The sequence below is a fragment of the Bufo gargarizans genome, chromosome 1, assembly GCF_014858855.1.
Source record: "Bufo gargarizans isolate SCDJY-AF-19 chromosome 1, ASM1485885v1, whole genome shotgun sequence".
In the NCBI taxonomy this organism is placed as follows: domain Eukaryota; kingdom Metazoa; phylum Chordata; class Amphibia; order Anura; family Bufonidae; genus Bufo; species Bufo gargarizans.
In genome coordinates this window covers 719,202,607-719,227,217 of record NC_058080.1, presented here as the reverse complement: position 1 = coordinate 719,227,217, position 24,611 = coordinate 719,202,607, and the positions used below count along the sequence as shown (strand labels likewise).

Genomic DNA, 24,611 nt, shown 5'->3' with positions numbered 1-24,611 from the left:
CTCTTGTTTTGCTGAGAGAATGTAGCGTGATGGATGTTACGACTAATGCAATACTAATGGCTAACACTCCATGTATTAAAATAAAGGTAGATTCACACATGGCAGAGTTGAGAAATCCATGTGCTTGCTGCAAAAACAATTCCATTCACGTGAGCGTAATTGATTTTCAGCTGCAGATATTTATGCAACAAATCTGTCACATAGGATAAATGATTAAATTCTGTCTGCCTGCAGACACCACTAGGGGGAGCTCAATGCATTTGGATATATAAAGCTAGTATTGAACACAATGGGAGTTGTAGAAATCTGCATACAGCTCCCTCTAGTGGCAGCTCCATACAAACACTATGATGAAGGAAAGTAGAGTAAGCAGGTAACTGCCAAACTCCCTCTCCTACGGGCTTCAATGCAGTCCCGTAAACTTCAGAGACACAAAAAAAAGTTGAAATGTACATGATTTGGGCTGTTTTTTCATATATACTTGCCAGGGTCAATTTTTACTTTTTTTTTCTTTTTTCCACTACAGACACTTGGAAATATTAGCAAAGTGTCTGTTACCTCCACTAGGGGGCAAACTATAAAAAGTTTTTATTCAGGTCAATAGGATCTCTATGATGCTGTAGACAGCTTGCCCTCTTGTGGTGACAGCAGGAAGTGCAGTTTTATACCAGTACATAGCTGTCCATGGGTTGTGTCTAGTATTGCAGCTCAGTTTCACTGAATGGAGCAGAGCTGCAATATAACACACACCTTGCAGACAGATGTGGCGCTATTTAAGAATCTTGAACTACCTCCTTAAGAGGCTGAGCATTGGATCCTTATCATGGATAATAAGAAAATGCTGCAAATCATTTCTACTCTTGGTTTCTGCACTTTACATGTTTTTTTTCTGGTTTGAATTTTTCAGCTTGTTTCTTTCTGTAGTCTTACCTTGATTTCCCCTGGTGCAGGTTTTACCATCCTCTTCCAAGAAATAACCTTCATGACACTCGCACTTGTAACTTCCCACACTGTTGATGCAGATCTGAGAACAGGTCGTCTGATTCTTCAGTGTACACTCATCGATATCTGTAAAATTACAAAACATGCAATCACTGGAAGAACAGCTTTACCAAAAGACTAGAGAAAGGGAGTGATCCAGCTTTCCTATATTCTTTAGCTTTATGTCCACTTTTATAAATATTTTTACTGCCCACATGCATAAATGAAAAATAAAGCAATTTTGCCATGATTTAATTTGATGTGCCTACAGCTATTAAGCAGATCTCCATGGTAACAGACTACAAATAAACCAAGTGTAGTCTGAACTTGCAGTCATGAAGTCCCCTACTTCTTCCTAACCTACTTAATGCATACTGGCCAAAGGTCGCTATTTTGGTGGGACAATCTTCTGCACCGCACTGCATAATAGCAGGGGTTTTAGGCAAACCCCATCCAATGGTTGGGCTGTTCCCAACAATGACATGAATTTGGGGATCTAAATGTTTCCACAAATGCAAATGTAAACGCCCCAGAGGTGCATTTCCACTTTTCCACTTTTTACTCCCCCCCCCCCCCACACACACTATCATCAGGTCCTGCACATTTTGCATTTGTATTCCTGATTTTGTAACTGTTAACATGTAATGTGCCTGGTTCACCAGCAGGTGGCAGCAAACTTGGCAGAGCTGTTTTGTCTGGAATGAAGCCTTTCTTTCCATTCTAGTCCTCTCTAGAGAGGGAGGAGTTTTAGTTAGTGAAAGTTAGTTGAGAGTTCCCCCCCTTTAAGGGGAAGGAAGCAGGCCCTCGTCCCTGCTGGACTGGTGCTGCTAAAGCCAGCAGAGCGGATGGTGCTCTATAGCCCAAGCTATAAGCCTCAGGAGCCAGGAGTAAAAGTTCCCTGAATATAGATAAAGATAAAGAGAGAGAGAGAGTCAGACTACAGAAAGCCAAGTACAGAAGAAAGGAAAAGTTCCTATTTAATCCTGTCAGCAGAGCCAGAGAGCAATTGATGTAGCAGAGCCGAGTGTGTTTGCCTGCCAGAATTAATCCCATAGACTGCCAAAGCCATCAGAGGAAGATTGTCCTCTGATGGAAGTTTATGCAAGTAAAGCTGTAGTTCAACGTTATACCAAGTCTGGACTCAATTTATTTCATCATCCCCTTCACCAACTACCCCTTTTCTGCAGCGGACGACCGCACCTGGGGTTCCAGTGTATCCAGGTAGGAGCACCGTGACAAGTGCAACACCTTTAAGGGACATTAGGCCACCCTACACCACTCTGGCATTCCTACCATGGGTACCATCCACATCACTAAAAGGGGACTCTGTCCCTACAACAAACCAAGTAACAACCCTTTCACCATCTTAAAGGGGATCCCTAGCAGCTGTCGGTAGCCCGCCGCACAAATGTGTGTTAACTAGAATTAACAACCAGCTAGAAATGACCATGACTGCAGAATTAGAGTTTGTAGTCTGTTACCATAGAGATAGATAACTCTACAGACCAAAAAATTACAACAGGAAACTTTAAATCTAGATCATTTGCAAAGTTGCCTTGTTTTTTTATTTTTATTTTAGAGACATCTGGATGAGTAAAAAAGGTGGATCAAGGAGGAATTAGCCCTTGAATGGCAAATCTGCCTAGTATTACTTTAATATGAGGGTAGAGGATATGTCACTGGACAATTAAGTATATGGGGTGATCACTCAACTTTCCTGGAAAGAGATATGGCTAATAAAAAACTGTGATAAGCCCCAATGAACCACAATGATGGCCATATTTGTTGTCAAACAGCTTTCCCAAAAAAGCAGATATAAACACACATGGCCAAACAGAATCGGCAGAAGAAGACTCCATGACCATTTTCACATATGAAGGCGAAATACTAGCAATAACCTGGAGCCTGGTCCACCCAAGCACAACGTCCCAGGATACATCTGAAGAACATGACTTTTATGGGAACACTTGGCGACTTCAAAGGAGGAACATATTCATTTTCCAAGACTTCCTCAAGCCCTAGACAATTGTCTTCTCAAAGTGCTCGTCATTTTTCACTAGTATGAAAGCGTCCAAGGACACATTCGCGATGACTTCAGAGACGGCAAAAACAAAGATTCCTCCCGAATCTTGGAGCAGGACATGAAATTTCCTGCTCCCCTTTCTCGAGAACTGATGAGGCTTCTACATCTTTACGTCCTACCTACGTGTGATGCTGATGAAAATGTCTCCTCCGAGATCTCTGAGCAGTCCTCGCCTGAACTGAATAATTGGATCATCTGTCAGACCGCAATGTAGTCATTGGACTATATGGGCATGAAGAATAGGAGTGCACTCTCCATTGAGCTTGCTTCGGCCTTGAAAGTGTTTTTTAATCTTAAGGAGATATCACGTTTCAGCCTTTTCTTCTAGATGGGATCTTGGTGTTTTACGAGACGTTCTGCAGTGGTGATTGACTCTCGGCGGTTGCCAAACACAGCACATCGTACATCCATTTTTATATAAAACATCAATAACAGGCTCTTACTTTTCACCAGAGAGCAGTTTTCACCAGGAAAGTGTAGTACTTAACCCATCCATTCCTATTATTCTTTCTGCATCGAGAACGTTCCCATCTATTTTTATTTGGCCTGGTTGGCTGCAGGAGCTCACGGATGAAGGATCTGATTTTTTGGAAGTCTTGTAGAAGATTGCAGAGGATAAATGAGGAGAAATACAATGTAATGCCGTTATTGTTGTTTTTGGCCTGTCTGTTAGCAAGCTAAACAGGCAAATAGGGTCCACAAGGGAACCCACTACTCTGACTAATGGCTGGGTGGTGGTAATTTTTACTAATGATTGTTACGGGTGGTTACAATGATAGAATTCTTTCCATTTATGCTGACATTTTTGGAGTCCTTTTTCTCGTGTCCTCAGAACTCAGTGCCGAATTAAAGGTGTCCATATGTCTATGAAGGCTCTCATTCATACAGGACATGGTATATCAGTAGTATTATGTCAGAGCAAATGGACCTGATATATTTTCTCTTGAAAATGTTTTCAATAGTCATCCAACTAGCTTTCTCAATTAGAATGACTTGTATAAGAAATCTCCGGCATTAAATAGTGCCGATTCACGCTTCAGTCAGCATGATCTGTTCATCATAATCAAAACAAGGTCAGTGACCAAATGGAGGTAAGATGTTGATTGCAATTCGTACGACTGAAGCTATTAGGTGTGATTAAACTGCCTTGGGAGAGGCGTTAGAACAGCCTTGTAAGTGGTGGCCAAACTTGTACTGAGTTACTCAACCTGCCTCGATCCAGTCCCACACTGATGATGCCAAGTTTAAAAGGACATTATCTGACTGGATACTCTTGCCTGTGAATTCAAGGGGCTCTGCAGCTCTACAAAACTGATGGCCTATCCTTAGGATCAGAATATTGCCAACTCTTGGCACCCCAGCTGATCAATAATCGCCACCTCCTCATCATTGCTTACCAGACACAGGACCACACTTTTTATAGCGGTTGTCTCTGGTATTACATCGCAGTCCCAGTCATATGAAATAGATGCTTTTGCAGTTTGGCTGTAATACCAGGGTGGGGGCTATTTTTTTCATTTTATAAATTGCTCTGTAAGGGAAATTGAAGCCCAAAAGTTTTTTTTTACACTCAGTGCAATTTAAATGGGTTTTCCAAGATATTGGTGACTATCCTGGCAGCCTACTTGCAGCTCACCAAGCACAGGGCCGTCCATTGTATAGTGGCTGTGCTTGGTGTTGTAGACCAGTCCCATTCACTTGAATGACACTGAGCTGCACCTAGACCATGTGACAGATAAATGTGATATCACCTGCCTAGGAAGAGGCTGAGAGCTGCAGTCTCTTCCAACAGCTGATTATTGGGGCTGCCGAGGATCGGACCCCCACTGATCTGATATCCAAATCACCACCTATTGTTACGGATAAGTGAGTGTGGACCCACTGTGCCAACTAACCGGATTGGCGTAGGGCTAAGCCTAAGTGCCTTATTCTGGCGCTTCCTGGTATTCACCCTTTACCTTGTAATGGATATGGACTTCGCTGAGGGTTAGGAGCCAGACCACTACCTCCTGGGATAGTCCCAGTGTAGTTGGAAGCTGACCCACTGGTGTCAGGGACTCTGATGTAAGCACCAGAAGCTAAGGATAGCAGAAATGCACTAAAACTGCTGGTAAAGTCTAAACATGAACGGAACTAAACTTGACTAGAAAGGGCAGGTGTACACAGGCAGAGTGGGTCAGGCCAGTGGCGTGCCTGGGGGTGTCGGCTCTCAGGGGAGTGGAATAAGCGCTTCCATCAATACAGATAGAAGTGCTCATTGCTGGTGGACTGACGCTCCCACATCAGGGCACGGGAGCGCATAGTTCCCTGCTCCACCGCCCATTACCGACATAGGTTTCAGGCCGTTTCAGGCCGTTTCAGCAGTGTGTGGGAAATTACTATGTGGTGGGCAGTGTGGGGGAAATTACTGTGGGGGGGGGTCAGTGTGGGGGAAACTATTGTGTGGGGGAAACTACTGTGTGGGGGCAGTGTGGGAGAAACTACTGTATCGGGGCAGTGTGGGGGGAATTACTATGTGGGGGCAGTGTGGGGAAAATAACTGTGTGGGGGCAGTGGGGGAAACTACTGTTTGGGGGAAATAACTGTGGGGGGTAGAGTGGGGGAGGTGAGGAAAAACTGACAAATCTAACATGTCTGTATTACAAATTCTGTAGAGACAAGATGCGGCTTAAAGATTTTGTCATGGCGGTCTAACAGAGGAGAAGAGGCAAGGTCTACATGACAGGAGATGTCCCTGGATGTAAAAGGTATGTGGTCAAGTATTGGGAGGGGGGGCAGAGAAAGGACCCGCCCCGGGTGCCAAACACCCTAGCACGCCAATGGGTCAGGCTAGGAGTACACCAGGAACACAAGCAGGTGAAATCCAGTATAAAGGCAGATCGCAGAAGCACTAGACTTCACAACACCTTTGCTGGTAACCAGGGAACCTAAAGCTCAGGCACCCTCTGACTGGGGATGGTGCCTTAAAAGACCCAGAGGCCCCCAACCATTGGTGAGGGAAGGATTTGGACATGTGTACACTGGCCCTTAAAGAGGCCGTTGGTGATTGCAAGTGCACCTTATGGAGACAGAGGCTGAAGCACAAGACAGAAGCATGGAGACAGCAGCCTGGTGAGAGGAACAGGTCTCATGCTTGCAGGGGAGACCAGGGCAGTGGCAGATACAGACAGCTGATCTAATACCTATCCTGAGAATAGGTCATTAATATGAAAATATTGGTCAATCCCTTCAAGGATAGTTTGGCTAAAACCAAGCACATGTCTAATACAGCGGGACTCGTTGCCACTTGCTTGGCATTGGCAGCAAAAACATTTTTGAGGCTCAGATCTTCTCTATAGAGCAATTTAGAAAACGAAAACTGGTTTGTGATATGTGACATAGGCTGCAGTGGATTATTTTAATTTCCTTCTTATCCTCGCCCTATAATAGTGACATATCCCAGCAAGCTTTGATCTGGGCAAAGTGATGTCCCGATCCCTCTCTGTCCTCCGTAGTGAACACACTAATAAAATAGATTCAATGTGAAATTCGAATGTTTTAGATTATTATGAGGGAAATGAGGAATTGCATCGCAATAGTTATTCCCCTCGTCAGATAATATAAAGATTTCCAGCCTTCTAACACAATGCATCAATTTATCAAACCCCAATGTGGAGCAGGACATTAGATATTAGAGGCTATCCTTAATACTTAAGTGAGCGGGAAGCTTTATTTTCTGTAACTAAATTGTACCATAAAATTCCAGTCTGTCCAACAGCACATGATGAAACTGAACTCTACATGATAGATGCCACCACATCGTCCATGCAGACGACTTACTGCGCTGCAGTACAATTCTACTGAATAGTCAATGTCAAGTAAAAGGGGGGACAGAGCAATGCCACAATGCCATTCGCGAATCGCGACCACTAACCCATGTATGGAGCTGTGTCTTCTCTGGTGACTGTTCTAGGGCAGCGGGGATCTTTCAGTCAACTGATTGGGGAGAGGGGGCAGGGAGTCTGACCCACCAATCAAATGTTGATGACCTATACTAAGGATAGGCAATCAATATTAACATACCAGAAAACCCCTTTAAGGAGGGGGGGCTAGTCTAGGTTTGAATTATAGAGAGTCTGGTCAGAAGTCTACATTAAAGAGTTTCCCCGATTGGTATTTTATTTAGGGGATCTGGTCTGGGGTCTGTTTTTGTTTGGGATGGGTCAGTCTGGTCTGGTGGCTATTCATGTATGGGCTCTGTTTTTTTCTTTTTTTTTTTTATTAAGTTTCAGGGAACCTATAGTTATTTAGGAAGTGTGGGCAAGTTTTAAGTATCCTTATTTATTGATGCAGTCTATGGGTATATGATGGGGGGCTGGTCTGGGGTTTGTATTACCGTAATTTATGGTGTTCTGGGGTCTGTATTTATTTAGATGCATAATGAAGGGTGAACAAACTCCAATTCAAATTTTGCAGCCTGAGGATGTGTCCTGTATGCATGGTACACAAAAATGAGCTGCTTTGTCAAAAACTGTCAGTAGCACGTGCACTGCAGAGACAACTCTACCCTCTGAGGTCCAGACCTATGTTGCTGTGACTAATTCTGCTCAACATTGCCTATGCAATCATGTATTGCCTCCTGATTAGAGTTGAGCGAACACCTGGATGTTCGGGTTCGAGAAGTTCGGCCGAACATCCCGGAAATGTTCGGGTTCGGGATCCGAACCCGATCCGAACTTCGTCCCGAACCCGAACCCCATTGAAGTCAATGGGGACCCGAACTTTTCGGCACTAAAACGGCTGTAAAACAGCCCAGGAAAGAGCTAGAGGGCTGCAAAAGGCAGCAACATGTAGGTAAATCCCCTGCAAACAAATGTGGATAGGGAAATGAATTAAAATAAAAATTAAATAAATAAAAATTAACCAAAATCAATTGGAGAGAGGTTCCATAGCAGAGAATCTGGCTTCCCGTCACCCACCACTGGAACAGTCCATTCTCAGATATTTAGGCCCCGGCACCCAGGCAGAGGAGAGAGGTCCCGTAACAGAGAATCTGTCTTCATGTCAGCAGAGAATTAGTCTGCATGTCATAGCAGAGAATGAGGCTTCACGTCAGCCACCACTGCAACAGTCCATTGGCATATATTTAGGCCCAGCACCCAGGCAGAGGAGGGAGGTCCCGTAACAGAGAATCTGTCTTCATGTCAGCAGAGAATTAGTCTGCATGTCATAGCAGAGAATGAGGCTTCACGTCAGCCACCACTGCAACAGTCCATTGGCATATATTTAGGCCCAGCACACACACAGGCAGAGGAGAGAGGTCCCGTAACAGAGAATCTGGCTTCATGTCAGCAGAGAATCAGTCTGCATGTCATAGCAGAGAATGAGGCTTCACGTCAGCCACCACTGCAACAGTCCATTGGCATATATTTAGGCCCAGCACACACACAGGCAGAGGAGAGAGGTCCCGTAACAGAGGATCTGGCTTCATGTCAGCAGAGAATCAGTCTGCATGTCATAGCAGAGAATCAGGCTTCACGTCAGCCACCACTGCAACAGTCCATTGTCATAAATTTAGGCCCAGCACCCAGGCAGAGGAGAGAGGTCCCGTAAAAGAGGATCTGGCTTCATGTCAGCAGAGAATCAGTCTGCATGTCATAGCAGAGAATGAGGCTTCACGTCACCCACCACTGCAACAGTCCATTGGCATATATTTAGGCCTAGCACACAGGCAGAGGAGAGAGGTCCCGTAACAGACAATCTGGCTTCATGTCAGCAGAGAATCAGTCTGCATGTCATAGCAGAGAATGAGGCTTCACGTCACCCACCACTGCAACAGTCCATTGTCATAAATTTAGGCCCAGCACCCAGGCAGAGGAGAGAGGTCCCGTAACAGACAATCTGGCTTCATGTCAGCAGAGAATTAGTCTGCATGTCATAGCAGAGAATCAGGCTTCATGTCAGCCACCACTGCAACAGTCCATTGGCATATATTTAGGCCTAGCACACAGGCAGAGGAGAGGTTCATTCAACTTTGGGTAGCATCGCAATATAATGGTAAAATGAAAATAAAAATAGGATTGAATGAGGAAGTGCCCTGGAGTCCAATAATATATGGTTATGGGGAGGTAGTTAATGTCTAATCTGGACAAGGGACGGACAGGTCCTGTGGGATCCATGCCTGGTTCATTTTTATGAACGTCAGCTTGTCCACATTGGCTGTAGACAGGCGGCTGCGTTTGTCTGTAATGACGCCCCCTGCCGTGCTGAATACACGTTCAGACAAAACGCTGGCTGCCGGGCAGGCCAGCACCTCCAAGGCATAAAAGGCTAGCTCTGGCCACGTGGACAATTTAGAGACCCAGAAGTTGAATGGGGCCGAACCATCAGTCAGTACGTGGAGGGGTGTGCACACGTACTGTTCCACCATGTTAGTGAAATGTTGCCTCCTGCTAACACGTTGCGTATCAGGTGGTGGTGCAGTTAGCTGTGGCGTGTTGACAAAAGTTTTCCACATCTCTGCCATGCTAACCCTGCCCTCAGAGGAGCTGGCCGTGACACAGCTGCCTTGGCGACCTCTTGCTCCTCCTCTGCCTTGGCCTTGGGCTTCCACTTGTTCCCCTGTGACATTTGGGAATGCTCTCAGTAGCGCGTCTACCAACGTGCGCTTGTACTCGCGCATCTTCCTATCACGCTCCAGTGCAGGAAGTAAGGTGGGCACATTGTCTTTGTAGCGTGGATCCAGCAGGGTGGCAACCCAGTAGTCCGCACAGGTTAAAATGTGGGCAACTCTGCTGTCGTTGCGCAGGCACTGCAGCATGTAGTCGCTCATGTGTGCCAGGCTGCCCAGGGATAAGGACAAGCTGTCCTCTGTGGGAGGCGTATCGTCATCGTCCTGCCTTTCCCCCCAGCCACGCACCAGTGATGGACCCGAGCTGCGTTGGGTGCCACCCCGCTGTGACCATGCTTCATCCTCATCCTCCTCCACCTCCTCCTCATCCTCGTCCTCCTCGTCCTCCAGTAGTGGGCCCTGGCTGGCCACATTTGTACCTGGCCTCTGCTGTTGCCAAAAACCTCCCTCTGAGTCACTTCGAAGAGACTGGCCTGAAAGTGCTAAAAATGACCCCTCTTCCTCCTCCTCCTCCTCCTCCTCCTGGGCCACCTCCTCTTCCATCATCGCCCTAAGTGTTTTCTCAAGGAGACATAGAAGTGGTATTGTAACGCTGATAACGGTGTCATCGCCACTGGCCATGTTGGTGGAGTACTCGAAACAGCGCAACAGGGCACACAGGTCTCGCATGGAGGCCCAGTCATTGGTGGTGAAGTGGTGCTGTTCTGTAGTGCGACTGACCCGTGCGTGCTGCAGCTGAAACTCCACTATGGCCTGCTGCTGCTCGCACAGTCTGTCCAGCATGTGCAAGGTGGAGTTCCACCTGGTGGGCACGTCGCATATGAGGCGGTGAGCGGGAAGGCCGAAGTTACGCTGTAGCGCAGACAGGCGAGCAGCAGCAGGATGTGAACGCCGGAAGCGCGAACAGACGGCCCGCACTTTATGCAGCAGCTCTGACATGTCGGGGTAGTTGTGAATGAACTTCTGCACCACCAAATTCAGCACATGCGCCAAGCAAGGGATGTGCGTCAAATTGGCTAGTCCCAGAGCTGCAACGAGATTTCGCCCATTATCACACACCACCAGGCCGGGCTTGAGGCTCACCGGCAGCAACCACTCGTCGGTCTGTTGTTCTATACCCCGCCACAACTCCTGTGCGGTGTGGGGCCTGTCCCCCAAACATATGAGTTTCAGAATGGCCTGCTGACGTTTACCCCGGGCTGTGCTGAAGTTGGTGGTGAAGGTGTGTGGCTGACTGGATGAGCAGGTGGAAGAAGAGGAGGAGGAAGCCGAGAAGGAGGAGGTGGCAACAGGAGGCAAAGAATGTTGCCCTGCGATCCTTGGCGGCGGAAGGACGTGCGCCAAACAGCTCTCCGCCTGGGGCCCAGCTGCCACTACATTTACCCAGTGTGCAGTTAGGGAGATATAGCGTCCCTGGCCGTGCTTACTGGTCCACGTATCTGTGGTTAGGTGGACCTTGCCACAGATGGCGTTGCGCAGTGCACACTTGATTTTATCGGATACTTGGTTGTGCAGGGAAGGCACGGCTCTCTTGGAGAAGTAGTGCCGGCTGGGAACAACATACTGTGGGACAGCAAGCGACATGAGCTGTTTGAAGCTGTCTGTGTCCACCAGCCTAAATGACAGCATTTCATAGGCCAGTAGTTTAGAAATGCTGGCATTCAGGGCCAGGGATCGAGGGTGGCTAGGTGGGAATTTACGCTTTCTATCAAATGTTTGTGAGATGGAGAGCTGAACGCTGGCGTGTGACATGGTTGAGACGCTTGGTGACGGAGGTGGTGGTGGTGGTGTTGGTGGTACATCCCCTGTTTGCTGGGCGGCAGGTGCCAACGTTCCTCCAGAGGCGGAGGAAGAGGCCGAGGCGGCAGCAGCAGAATAGGCCGAGGCGGCAGCAGCAGAAGAGGTAGCAGGGGGAGCCTGAGTGACTTCCTTGGTTTTAAGGTGTTTACTCCACTGCAGTTCATGCTTTGCATGCAGGTGCCTGGTCATGCAGGTTGTGCTCAGGTTCAGAACGTTAATGCCTCGCTTCAGGCTCTGATGGCACAGCGTGCAAACCACTCGGGTCTTGTCGTCAGCACATTGTTTGAAGAAGTGCCATGCCAGGGAACTCCTTGAAGCTGCCTTTGGGGTGCTCGGTCCCAGATGGCGGCGGTCAGTAGCAGGCGGAGTCTCTTGGCGGCGGGTGTTCTGCTTTTGCCCACTGCTCCCTCTTTTGCTACGCTGTTGGCTCGGTCTCACCACTGCCTCTTCCTCCGAACTGTGAAAGTCAGTGGCACGACCTTCATTCCATGTGGGGTCTAGGACCTCATCGTCCCCTGCATCGTCTTCCACCCAGTCTTGATCCCTGACCTCCTGTTCAGTCTGCACACTGCAGAAAGACGCAGCAGTTGGCACCTGTGTTTCGTCATCATCAGAGACATGCTGAGGTGGTATTCCCATGTCCTCATCATCAGGAAACATAAGTGGTTGTGCGTCAGTGCATTCTATGTCTTTCACCGCTGGGGAAGGGCTAGGTGGATGCCCTTGGGAAACCCTGCCAGCGGAGTCTTCAAACAGCATAAGAGACTGCTGCATAACTTGAGGCTGAGACAGTTTCCCTGGTATGCATGGGGGTGATGTGACAGACTGATGGGGTTGGTTTTCAGGCGCCATCTGTGCGCTTTCTGCAGAAGACTGGGTGGGAGATAATGTGAACGTGCTGGATCCACTGTCGGCCACCCAATTGACTAATGCCTGTACCTGCTCAGGCCTTACCATCCTTAGAACGGCATTGGGCCCCACCATATATCGCTGTAAATTCTGGCGGCTACTGGGACCTGAGGTAGTTGGTACACTAGGACGTGTGGATGTGGCAGAACGGCCACGTCCTCTCCCAGCACCAGAGGGTCCACTAACACCACCACGACCATGTCCACGTCCGCGTCCCTTACTAGATGTTTTTCTCATTGTTATGGTTCACCACAACAACAAATATATTATTTGGCCCAATGTATTGTATTCAAATTCAGCGGGATATAAATTTGAGGCCTAGTATTTAGGCGCTGGGTGACCGGTATGGATTTAGTGACAGAATTAGACTTGGAAATGCACAGAAGCGTGTGTGTGAAGTTATTCTGAATGACCCTATGTGCACCTTGAATATTATATACCCTTTTAGGGATAGATTTCAAATAGCTCTGATATAGCAGAAACCACTAAATTATGAAATTGCTAAATTGGGAATTGTATTTCAACCCAGAACAAGAAATGTGCTTGAACGGACACTAAATAACTCGCCCAGCTACAGCACTAAGGACAGATTTAGCGGGATATAAATTTGAGACCTAGTATTTAGGCGCTGGGTGACAGGTATGGGTTTAGTGCCAGAATTAGACTTGGAAATACACAGTAGCGGGTGTGTGTGAAGTTATTCTGAATGACCCAATGTGCACCTTGAATATTATATACCCTTTTAGGGATAGATTTCAAATAGCTCTGATATAGCAGAAACCACTAAATTATGAAATTGCTAAATTGGGAATTGTATTTCAACCCAGAACAAGAAATGTGCTTGAACGGACACTAAATAACTCGCCCAGCTACAGCACTAAGGACAGATTTAGCGGGATATAAATTTGAGGCCTAGTATTTAGGCGCTGGGTGACAGGTATGGGTTTAGTGCCAGAATTAGACTTGGAAATACACAGTAGCGGGTGTGTGTGAAGTTATTCTGAATGACCCAATGTGCACCTTGAATATTATATACCCTTTTAGGGATAGATTTCAAATAGCTCTGATATAGCAGAAACCACTAAATTATGAAATTGCTAAATTGGGAATTGTATTTCAACCCAGAACAAAAAATGTGCTTTGACGGACACTAAATATCTTGCCCAGCAACAACAGTACAGCGGTAACGAGAGATTTAGCAGGATATAAATTTGAGGCCTAGTATTTAGGCGCTGGGTGACAGGTATGGGTTTAGTGACAGAATTAGACTTGAAAATACACAGTAGCGGGTGTGTGAAGTTATTCTGAATGACCCAATGTGCACCTTGAATATTATATACCCTTTTAGGGATAGATTTCAAATAGCTCTGATATAGCAGAAACCACTAAATTATGAAATTGCTAAATTGGGAATTGTACTTCAACCCAGAACAAAAAATGTGCTTTGACGGACACTAAATAACTTTCCCAGCTACAACAGGACAGCGGTAACGAGAGATTTAGCGGGATATAAATTTGAGGCCTAGTATTTAGGCGCTGGGTGACAGGTATGGGTTTAGTGACAGAATTAGACTTGGAAATACACAGTAGCGGGTGTGTGTGAAGTTATTCTGAATGACCCTATGTGCACCTTCAATATGATCTACCCTTTTAGGGATAGATTTCAAATAGCTCTGATATAGCAGAAACCACTAAATTATGAAATTGCTAAATTGGGAATTGTATTTCAACCCAGAAGAAAAAATGTGCTTTGACGGACACTAAATATCTTTCCAAGCAACAACAGTACAGCGGTAACGAGAGATTTAGCAGGATATAAATTTGAGGCCTAGTATTTAGGCGCTGGGTGACAGGTATGGGTTTAGTGACAGAATTAGACTTGAAAATACACAGTAGCGGGTGTGTGTGAAGTTATTCTGAATGACCCAATGTGCACCTTGAATATTATATACCCTTTTAGGGATAGATTTCAAATAGCTCTGATATAGCAGAAACCACTAAATTATGAAATTGCTAAATTGGGAATTGTACTTCAACCCAGAACAAAAAATGTGCTTTGACGGACACTAAATATCTTTCCAAGCAACAACAGTACAGCGGTAACGAGAGATTTAGCAGGATATAAATTTGAGGCCTAGTATTTAGGCGCTGGGTGACAGGTATGGGTTTAGTGACAGAATTAGACTTGGAAATACACAGTAGCGGGTGTGTGTAAAGTTATTCTGAATGACCCAATGTGCACCTTGAATATTATATACCCTTTTAGGGATAGATTTCAAATAGCTCTGATATAGCAGAAACCACTAAATTATGAAATTGCTAAATTGGGAATTGTACTTCAACCCAGAACAAAAAATGTGCTTTGACGGACACTAAATAACTTTCCCAGCTACAACAGGACAGCGGTAACGAGAGATTTAGCGGGATAAAAATTTGAGGCCTAGTATTTAGGCGCTGGGTGACAGGTATGGGTTTAGTGACAGAATTAGACTTGGAAATACACAGTAGCGGGTGTGTGTGAAGTTATTCTGAATGACCCTATGTGCACCTTCAATATGATCTACCCTTTTAGGGATAGATTTCAAATAGCTCTGATATAGCAGAAACCACTAAATTATGAAATTGCTAAATTGGGAATTGTATTTCAACCCAGAAGAAAAAATGTGCTTTGACGGACACTAAATAACTTTCCCAGCTACAACAGGACAGCGGTAACGAGAGATTTAGCAGGATATAAATTTGAGGCCTAGTATTTAGGCGCTGGGTGACAGGTATGGGTTTAGTGACAGAATTAGACTTGAAAATACACAGTAGCGGGTGTGTGTGAAGTTATTCTGAATGACCCAATGTGCACCTTGAATATTATATACCCTTTTAGGGATAGATTTCAAATAGCTCTGATATAGCAGAAACCACTAAATTATGAAATTGCTAAATTGGGAATTGTACTTCAACCCAGAACAAAAAATGTGCTTTGACGGACACTAAATAACTTTCCCAGCTACAACAGGACAGCGGTAACGAGAGATTTAGCGGGATATAAATTTGAGGCCTAGTATTTAGGCGCTGGGTGACCGGTATGGATTTAGTGACAGAATTAGACTGGGATATGGCCAAAAAATAACCACACTATTGCTGGTTAAATGCACTTGGTGACGGGCGCAGCTTGCCCCTGATGTAGTATATGGCCAAAAAATGAACAGACTATTGCTGGTTAAATGCACTTGGTGTCACAGCTTGACCAACCACACTACTGAGGGTTAAATGCACTTGGTGACGGGCGCAGCTTGCCCCTGATGTAGTATATGGCCAAAAAATAAACAGACTATTGCTGGTTAAATGCACTTGGTGTGACAGCTTCACCCTGATGTAGGCTTTAGCCAGAAAACAACCACACCATTGAGGGTTAAATGCACTTGGTGACAGGCGCAGCTTGCCCCTGATTTTGTATATGGCCAAAAAATGAACAGACTATTGCTGGTTAAATGCACTTGGTGTGACAGCTTCACCCTGATGTAGGCTTTAGCCAAAAAACAACCACACCATTGAGGGTTAAATGCACTTGGTGACAGGCGCAGCTTGCCCCTGATTTTGTATATGGCCAAAAAATGAACAGACTATTGCTGGTTAAATGCACTTGGTGTGACAGCTTCACCCTGATGTAGGCTTTAGCCAAAAAACAACCACACCATTGAGGGTTAAATGCACTTGGTGACAGGCGCAGCTTGCCCCTGATTTTGTATATGGCCAAAAAATGAACAGACTATTGCTGGTTAAATGCACTTGGTGTGACAGCTTCACCCTGATGTAGGCTTTAGCCAAAAAACAACCACACCATTGAGGGTTAAATGCACTTGGTCGCAGCTTGTGCTGGCGCACCACAAGACACAAAATGGCCGCCGATCACCCCAGAAAAATGTGACTGACAAACGGTCTGGGCAGCCTAAAAACAGTGAGCAATTGAGGATCAGCAGCTCAATGATCCACAGCTGCAGATCGATCAGTTAATCAAGTCCTTTGGAGGAGTTAATCTGCCTAATCTCGCCCTACTGTCGCAGCCGCAACCTCTCCCTACGCTAATCAGAGCAGAGTGACGGGCGGCGCTATGTGACTCCAGCTTAAATAGAGGCTGGGTCACATGGTGCTCTGGCCAATCACAGCCATGCCAATAGTAGGCATGGCTGTGATGGCCTCTTGGGGCAAGTAGTATGACGCTTGTTGATTGGCTGCTTTGCAGCCTTTCAAAAAGCGCCAAGAAAGCGTCACAAAAGCGCGAAGAAAGCGACGAACACCGAACCCGAACCCGGACTTTTACGAAAATGTCCGGGTTCGGGTCCGTGTCACGGACACCCCAAAATTCGGTACGAACCCGAACTATACAGTTCGAGTTCGCTCATCCCTACTCCTGATGCAAGCAGTAATACAGTCATTCTGGTCACTAGTAGTTGGAGGAGGGAGAAACTTAACGTTGGAGCACAGACACCTAATAAAATACACATTTAAAAGATGCCTACTGAGCAAATTCCTGCATTAATGAACACATTACACCCTCCCTCCTCTAGGTGGCAGCATCAACACATGGGCTGAAGCATTTAGGCATTTCGCTTCCAATTTCAGACTGTTAAAATATTTTTCAATTTTCACGAACTTATTCTGATATTTAGTGAGCAGAGATGCCTCCTCTAAGAATTAATATATTGATCAGAGGCTTTAAATGAGTGCAGAAAAATTTCCAGTAAAATAGTTAGGCTTCTACAGAGATCCAAAGCTTCTTCAATGGATAAATCAGGCTAGGTTCAAGATCACAGACTAACAAGACTGAGGAGCATCATGAAACAGCCAGAGTTGGCCTTAAAGTGAATGTCCAGCCGTAAACAAAATTTTTTGGTTTTATCTAAAAAGTTAAAAAAAAATCTGCATTGATCATTTTTTTCATATATATTTACAACACCAGGAGCTCCAGTTTTCTTATACAAAGTGCAAATCCCCTGCATAATCATAGGTTTAAAAAATGCCGTTCTGGCTGCCACCACTAGAGGGACCTTGAGAGTTTACTGTTGAACGCAATGATAACAGAGTATACAGCTCTTTCTAGTGGTGGTAACTAGAAATCTATGTCTGTGTATTGGGGTTTGGAGCTCTGTATCAGAAAAACTAAGATCAAATTGGTATTAACTAGGATATATCCTAGCTTGTAGTTAGAAGGGACAGCCTTGGAGATTGCAGCCGGCCCCCTGAGCTCCTGGGTCATCATATAATTTGAACTAACAGGCCTGGTGATCATGATATTAGACTGTAAGTTTGACTCTGACAGGACTGACCATACCATATTTTTTGCCCCATATAATGGACCCCCCCCCCCCCTTAAAAAAAAAAGTTGGGAAATGCCAGTGCGTCTTATGGGGTGAACACTAATGAGCACATTAACACTGGGGGTCTGATTAACATTGGGGATTTAATGAAAAACTTTTTCTTTCTTATTCTCCTCCTCTAAAACTTAGGTACATCTCATGGTCAGGTGCGTCTTATAGGGCGAAAAATACGGTGGGGATCTGAGCTTTTGCACTGCTGCTCCATTAATTGATATGAGACTGCTGGAGATACCTGATTACGGCGGACCGCCACCAATCTGTGGATAGGGCATAGCTTGATAAAACTAAAATACCCCTTTAATTTTCCGAAATCAATATATAAAAAAAAAATCCTGAACAAGCTGATGCTTCCTGTCACTTTTCAGTTAGTGCTGTGTATACAGGGGGACAGAGTCGGCTAGGGCTGTGTATACAGGGGGACAGAGTCGGCTAGGGCTGTGTATACAGGGCGACAGAGTCGGCTAGGGCTGTGTATACAGGGGGACAGAGTCGGCTAGGGCTGTGTATACAGGGCGACAGAGTCGGCTAGGGCTGTGTATACAGGGGGACAGAGTCGGCTAGTGCTGTGTATACAGGAGGACAGAGTCGGCTAGTGCTGTGTATACAGGAGGACAGAGTCGGCTAGGGCTGTGTATACAGGGCGACAGAGTCGGCTAGGGCTGTGTATACAGGGGGACAGAGTCGGCTAGTGCTGTGTATACAGGAGGACAGAGTCGGCTAGTGCTGTGTATACAGGAGGACAGAGTCGGCTAGTGCTGTGTATACAGGAGGACAGAGTCGGCTAGGGCTGTGTATACAGGGGGAAAGAGTCGGCTAGGGCTGTGTACACAGGGGGAAAGAGTCGGCTAGGGCTGTGTACACAGGGGGACAGAGTCGGCTAGGGCTGTGTATACAGGGGGACAGAGTCGGCTAGGGCTGTGTATACAGGGGGACAGAGTCGGCTAGGGCTGTGTATACAGGGGGACAGAGTCGGCTAGGGCTGTGTACACAGGGGGACAGACTCGGCTAGGGCTATGTATACAGGGGACAGAGTCGGCTAGGGCTGTGTATACAGGGGGACAGAGTCGGCTAGGGCTGTGGCGGTCCGTCTCCTGGTAAGCCCATTAATTGACTGTATGAAGAGACCATGGCACTCCAGTCGGCGCTGCAGCCCCTTCCTTGGCCAGTGACTACAGTGATGGCTAACCTCCGTCACTCTATCTGTGGAGAAACTACAACTCCCAGCATGCTGCGTTCCTTTCTATGGAGTTCTGAAAACAGCCAAGCAAATGTGCATCTTGGGAGTTGTAGTTTTACCACAGCTGGAGTGTCGGAGGTTAACTATCACATGCCTAGGAGTAGATCTGTCTCATTCAATGAATGGGCTGAGCTGCATTACCAAGCACGGCCACCATCCAATGGACAGCGCTGTGTTTGGTACGCTGCAAGGAGGCTGAGGCGCTCACATGAGCGTAGCGATCTCTTCAAACAGCTGATCAGCAGGAGTGCAGGGAGTCAGACCCCCACCGATCAGGTCACCAAATACCCAGAAGACCCCTTTAAAAACAGGTTAGAAAAAAAATCATGTTTCAGTAGATATGATTAATTAGTAAAACTTTCAATATTGTTTCGCAGTCCGGTGATCTCTCATACACACACGGTATGCTGCAGGAACTCTTCCCGTTATTAAGCCTTTTCTTCTTTCCAGACTCTTCTCCGCACATGTTTCCTATTGCACGAGACTCCAGGACCAGGCTTCCTTCCCGTCGAGCGCGTTACATTGCATGGCCGCGTTCCGAGTGTGTAATCCATGTACAGAGGCTTTATGTCGTTCATTACTAACACGTTGGTTACAAAACATGTCTGCTCTGTTTAGTAAATGACATGTCTCGCCACATGGAAGTTATATATCTCCATACATCCCATCGAAGGATGATCCAAGGTGGATCTGAGAGTCTTCCCATGGCCAGACGGGATATTATTATTTATTTGAAAGCGCCATGACTTCCTTGGCGCTGTACATCAAGAGGAGGTTACATAATATAAAAATACAGTAAACTTTAACAGACTGGTACAGAGGAGGAGAAGACTCTGCCTGCAAGAGCTTACAATCTATTAGCCTTATGTATATGCTTAAAGGGGTACTCCGGTAGGATACACAGAATAGGGGATAACTATCAGATCGGTGGGGGTCCTACCGCTGGGATCACGAGAATGGGGGCCCTGTACCCCCTGCAGGTTTCTGCTGCTCCCCTGAAATGACCGGAGGGGCCAGTCACACATGCATGCGGCGGCTCCATTCATTTCTATGGGAATTCTGGAGATAGGGGGGCGCTATACTCGGCTATCTCCAGAACTCCCATAGAAATGAATGGAGCCGCCGCATGCATGTGTGATTGGCCGCTCCGGTCATTTCAGGGGAGCAGCATGGGGTACAGGACCCCCGTTCTTGTAATCGGTGACTGTTCCTGCAGTAGGCCCCCCACCGGTCTGATAGTTATCCCCTATCCTGCACGGGTGAGCTGCTTAAGACAAGCACACAGCAGCAGGGAACAATGCGCAGGCACCGGTACCCCAACAATACAGCGCATGCGCAACATTTCAAGCTGGATTTCTACATGAAATTAGAATGGAGGCCATCAATCAAATGTTTTCGAGCTTGACTTCAAGCCATAAAACTGCTGCCCCTTTGACTTCAAGAACTTCATTTACATACATTTACATACGGCCTGCAGGGGAATTTCTGCGATTAGGAGCATCAGGGAGCAAGGAGAAAATCTAATTTAGAAACATGATGAGAACATTTTTAGCTGACAGGTTCCCTTTAAGCTTATGAAGCTGCATTCTCTGATAGCAGCTTGTGAGTTGTGAGACTTGTGAGCCGGCGCAATGTCGTGAAGTGCCGACAACTTCCCATGGTGTTTGTCTTTGATTGCCTCAAGTAATGCCTTCCTTCTTGGAGCATAGGCGTCTCCAGTAATTGTTGTCTTGTGTGGCATAATTTCTAGCAATAAAATGCCTTCTGTATCCCAAAAAACTGTTGCCCTGACCTTTCCAGCTGATTGCTGCACATTACATTTCTTTGGAGTTGGTGACCCCTTGCGTTTCCATTGCATGGACTCTTGTTTGGTCTTAGGATCATGGTGGTGGACCCAATTTTCATCACCTGTAATAATTTGAGAAGAGAAGTCTCCTGGATTTTCTCTAAGCATGTCTAAATTCTCTTGGCTAAATTGCTGGCGACAAGTTTTTTGCTCGGGTGTCAACCTTCGTGGCACCCACCGGGAACTGACCTTTGACATCATCAGAACATCCTGAATGATACCGGATACTGTGCCAAGTGAAATGCCTAATTCCTTAGCTATAACGCTGACTTTGACCCAACGATCTTCCAAAATCATGGCCTCCCCTTTATGGCCAATTTCCTCTGAAGATGCATTGACAGGTCACCCTGAACGGGGGTCATCTTCAATTGGTTCCCTACCCCATTTAAACTGCTTGGCCGAAACCTTTACTTGGTAGTAGGAAGGTGCATCATCACCATCCACAGGAAGCATCCTTTCATGGTTTTCTTTAGGCTTCTTTTCCCCCTTTGTAAGGAATTTAATCACGGAGCGAAGCTCCGAATCCTCACAATCTTTGTAGACTTGCACTGTACTGCACTTGCCATCCTGTCACTTCCAGTGCATTCATCAGACTGAACTGTGTGTGTTGCATGTCCAGAAATGTCTCAACCTGCACAGACAAGCTCAGCTCTCTAACACTGACAGAACATGCCGGGGTGGATAACTTATTGAACACCCCTCGTAGGAGCATCGCGGGCATTGCCGTTACATCTAGAGGCTCTGCTCTCTCTGCTTCATAAGAAATGATAAAAAATTATTATTTAGACATTGGGTAACATTGTTATTACATTCTTTTATGTATGGAGCTGTTATCTGGTCACGGTATCTTGGTATTGTATGAGCAATGTATGGCAGCATTTGTTCAAGGACATGCCCCATCTCGTTAAGTTACTGCTTTCTTTCGGTGACCCTTTATGGCTGTTTTTCCTCAGTGGCCCACATTTTCTGCTTGCAAATCTGGAAGGAAATCCTGCAAGGTATGGGATATGTGCGATCAAAGCCTTTAAACGAAGCAGGTAAAATAATTCTGATCACAACATTGTTACATTATGTGTTCTCTCACACTGTGATCGTGCTCGTTCTTAAGTTTTTCATTCTCATCTGCATTGAATACACCGAGCTGAGAATCGGCACCACTAGCTTATTGACCCACGTGTAGCCTAAATTATTGCATTACAATATTAGTTTATAATTTCATCCACGTTCCAGAATATGAACAATGGACGGAGAATGCAGCTTGTTTTTGTCTCCTCTTGATTTCATTAAATATCAAATTCCAAGGGAGAAGCTAAAAGCAGAGAAAACTTTTGTGCAAGAATTTAGAAAAGCAAGGCGTCACCTATCCCCCGTAAACCTTAAAGGTCAAGACCCCCCAAAAAACAAGAAATCACAAGTAATATATAAACCAAATTGTCTAGTTCAGTTCTATCTGTGGCTAGGAAATTCATTGGACAACCAGTATGTCCACCAGCAAGAGCAAGGTTAATAATTGCCCACTCTCCCAGAATGTCCGAGAGACCTCCTGGCACAGTATGGAGGGCAGCTTTCTCCCATGTGGTGAAAGGTTTCAGGGTCTCGATGCCCAAAGTTTCTTGAGGGTGTTGGGTTCTCAGAAGGGGTGTGGCAATTGAAGAAAAAATGGTGATACTCTCACACCACTCTGGAGGAAGCCTTTGGAAGGTGACAAGTATGAGGTACGTGTAGGCCTGGGATTTACTCCATCTTTGGCAAGGTGATTATGGAGCTTGTCTAGTTCGTCATGGGCCGCCAAAGTCCATGGGCCCTGACGACAGCGACATGCAGTACACATATATATGGTATACATACCTAAGCAATATGGCTTCTCTCTGTTCTTGTGTCTCTCCCGGTCGTACTGGTACCCAGGGTAACATGTGCACAGAACCCGACCAAAGTTATCTGTACACTGCTGTTCACACGGGGCCTCTGAGCAAACATCATAATCTGTAACGAGACCAAAAACACATATCAAAGAACAGAAATCAGACAGGCAGTCATATGTACAGACTAAGAAAATCTGTCACATTGTATCCATCATGGTAACCATTCCTTGTTGCCAGGTTACGTTACGTTGTATCACTGTAGGTTGTATCTAAAGTTCCTGCTAAAAAGAGAGATCGGAGCTGCCGTCCAGTGACTGTTGCTCCTTCCACTGGGAAAGTGAATAGAAAATACAAAAACACCCCCAACATGTAGAAGTACGATGTGAACACCACAATATGGTGTCCTTCATACCCCCTTTTTTAAGCATTTATAAACAGGTTTTTTTTTGTTCTAAAAGCAATGAATTTAAAGTTGTTTTTTACCATGGAGATTTTTTTTATTTTGTAACATTTTGTTTTTTGTAACATTATTTTTGCAACATTTTTTCCTATAGAGAAAGAAGCCCTAGACTCCTTTCACATCACCGTTTCTCCTTTCCGTTGAGGAGCAGGAGAACGGAAAGGACGGATTCTGCAGATAACTGAGACCTAACTGAGCGGACACCGAACGGCCCCCTTATAGTCTATGGGGGTCTTTAGGCTCCGTTACGCTCAGTTAGGTCTCAGTTATCTGCAGAATCCGTCCTTTCCGTTCTCCTGCTCCTCAACGGAAAGGAGAAACGGTGATGTGAAAGGAGCCTTAGAGACAAAATGGCATATGACAGAAACGCCAATGACCCCCAAAAAATACACCACAAAAACTGCACAAACCAAAATGCAGCAGTGTTTTATACATTTCAGTATTATCTTTAACATGACATCTGACTGCAGAGTTTTTGGCCAAACGGGGTGTTTTTCCACAAAAATGCTGTGTGCATGAAATCAAGAAAAGGCTGATGTCACACATGGGTTTTTTTCTGGCATTTTTAAAGACTTTTGCAGTTTGTGTAGAGGAACATATGTGACAAGTAGCACAATTGTTGAGAACATCTGGAAGTGAGTGCCGCTCCTTCATTGCTACTATTACATGGGATGCCGATCCTAGGTTGCGAGCACCACGAGGTTTTACCTGCAGTGCCAACCTATTGGACAAAATATTTTGCAGCTTGTGGTGATTTTTTTGGGCTGCTGTTTTTTGCAGCTTTTGTCCGATAACGGCAGCTCCAGATGTTACATGAAAGTCTGTGGGAAATGTTAAACGCAGGTGTTTTTATGTAGTGCTGTTTTTCACCTTTGATGTGCACTTTTAGAGTCAATGGCATTTTTTAAAAACGACACCATGCTCTGGGTCTGGCGGTTTCTCTCCCACAGTCCCCCATTGTTTTTATTTTACACCTTGCATAATTTTTAATCCAAACAACTCTTCAGAGGAAGTGACATTACAAGAAGGGGGGGGGGGGGGGGGTACATACTTTCATAAAAAAATAAAATAAAATGCAGGTCCTAAAACACAACTTTTTTGTGGACGGTATATGGAACCATTCATTTCACTGTGTGCATTCAGTTTCCGTATGTCCGCATTTCCATTCCGCAAAAAAATAGAACATGTCCTATTATTGTCCGTATTACGGACAAGGATAGGACTGTTCTATTAGGGGCCGGCTGTTCCGTTCCGCAAAATACGGAATGCACACGGACGTCATCCGCATTTTTTGCGGATCCATTTTATGCGTACATACGGTCGTGTGCATGAGCCCTTAGACAGGTGTTTTTGAGGCATTTTTGGTTTGGCCCAGGATCAAAACTGTGTGTGAAGGAGTCCATACTGAAGCTTTTTGAAAAGGTCAATGTTATGCCCATTAGGTGGTCTCC

General features: G+C 45.7%; 1 protein-coding gene across 1 annotated transcript in view; it reads right to left on the bottom strand.

Annotated features, from left to right (window-relative positions):
* LOC122930051 (collagen and calcium-binding EGF domain-containing protein 1-like) overlaps positions 1-24,611 on the bottom strand; it is a 53,678-nt gene that overhangs the window by 26,178 nt on the left and 2,889 nt on the right. The window contains exons 2-3 of the mRNA XM_044283449.1: positions 22,687-22,821; positions 931-1,068 (exon numbers count right to left, since the gene is read on the bottom strand). Coding sequence (XP_044139384.1) covers positions 931-1,068; positions 22,687-22,821 — 273 coding nt within the window. The remainder of the gene's footprint in view (positions 1-930; positions 1,069-22,686; positions 22,822-24,611) is intronic.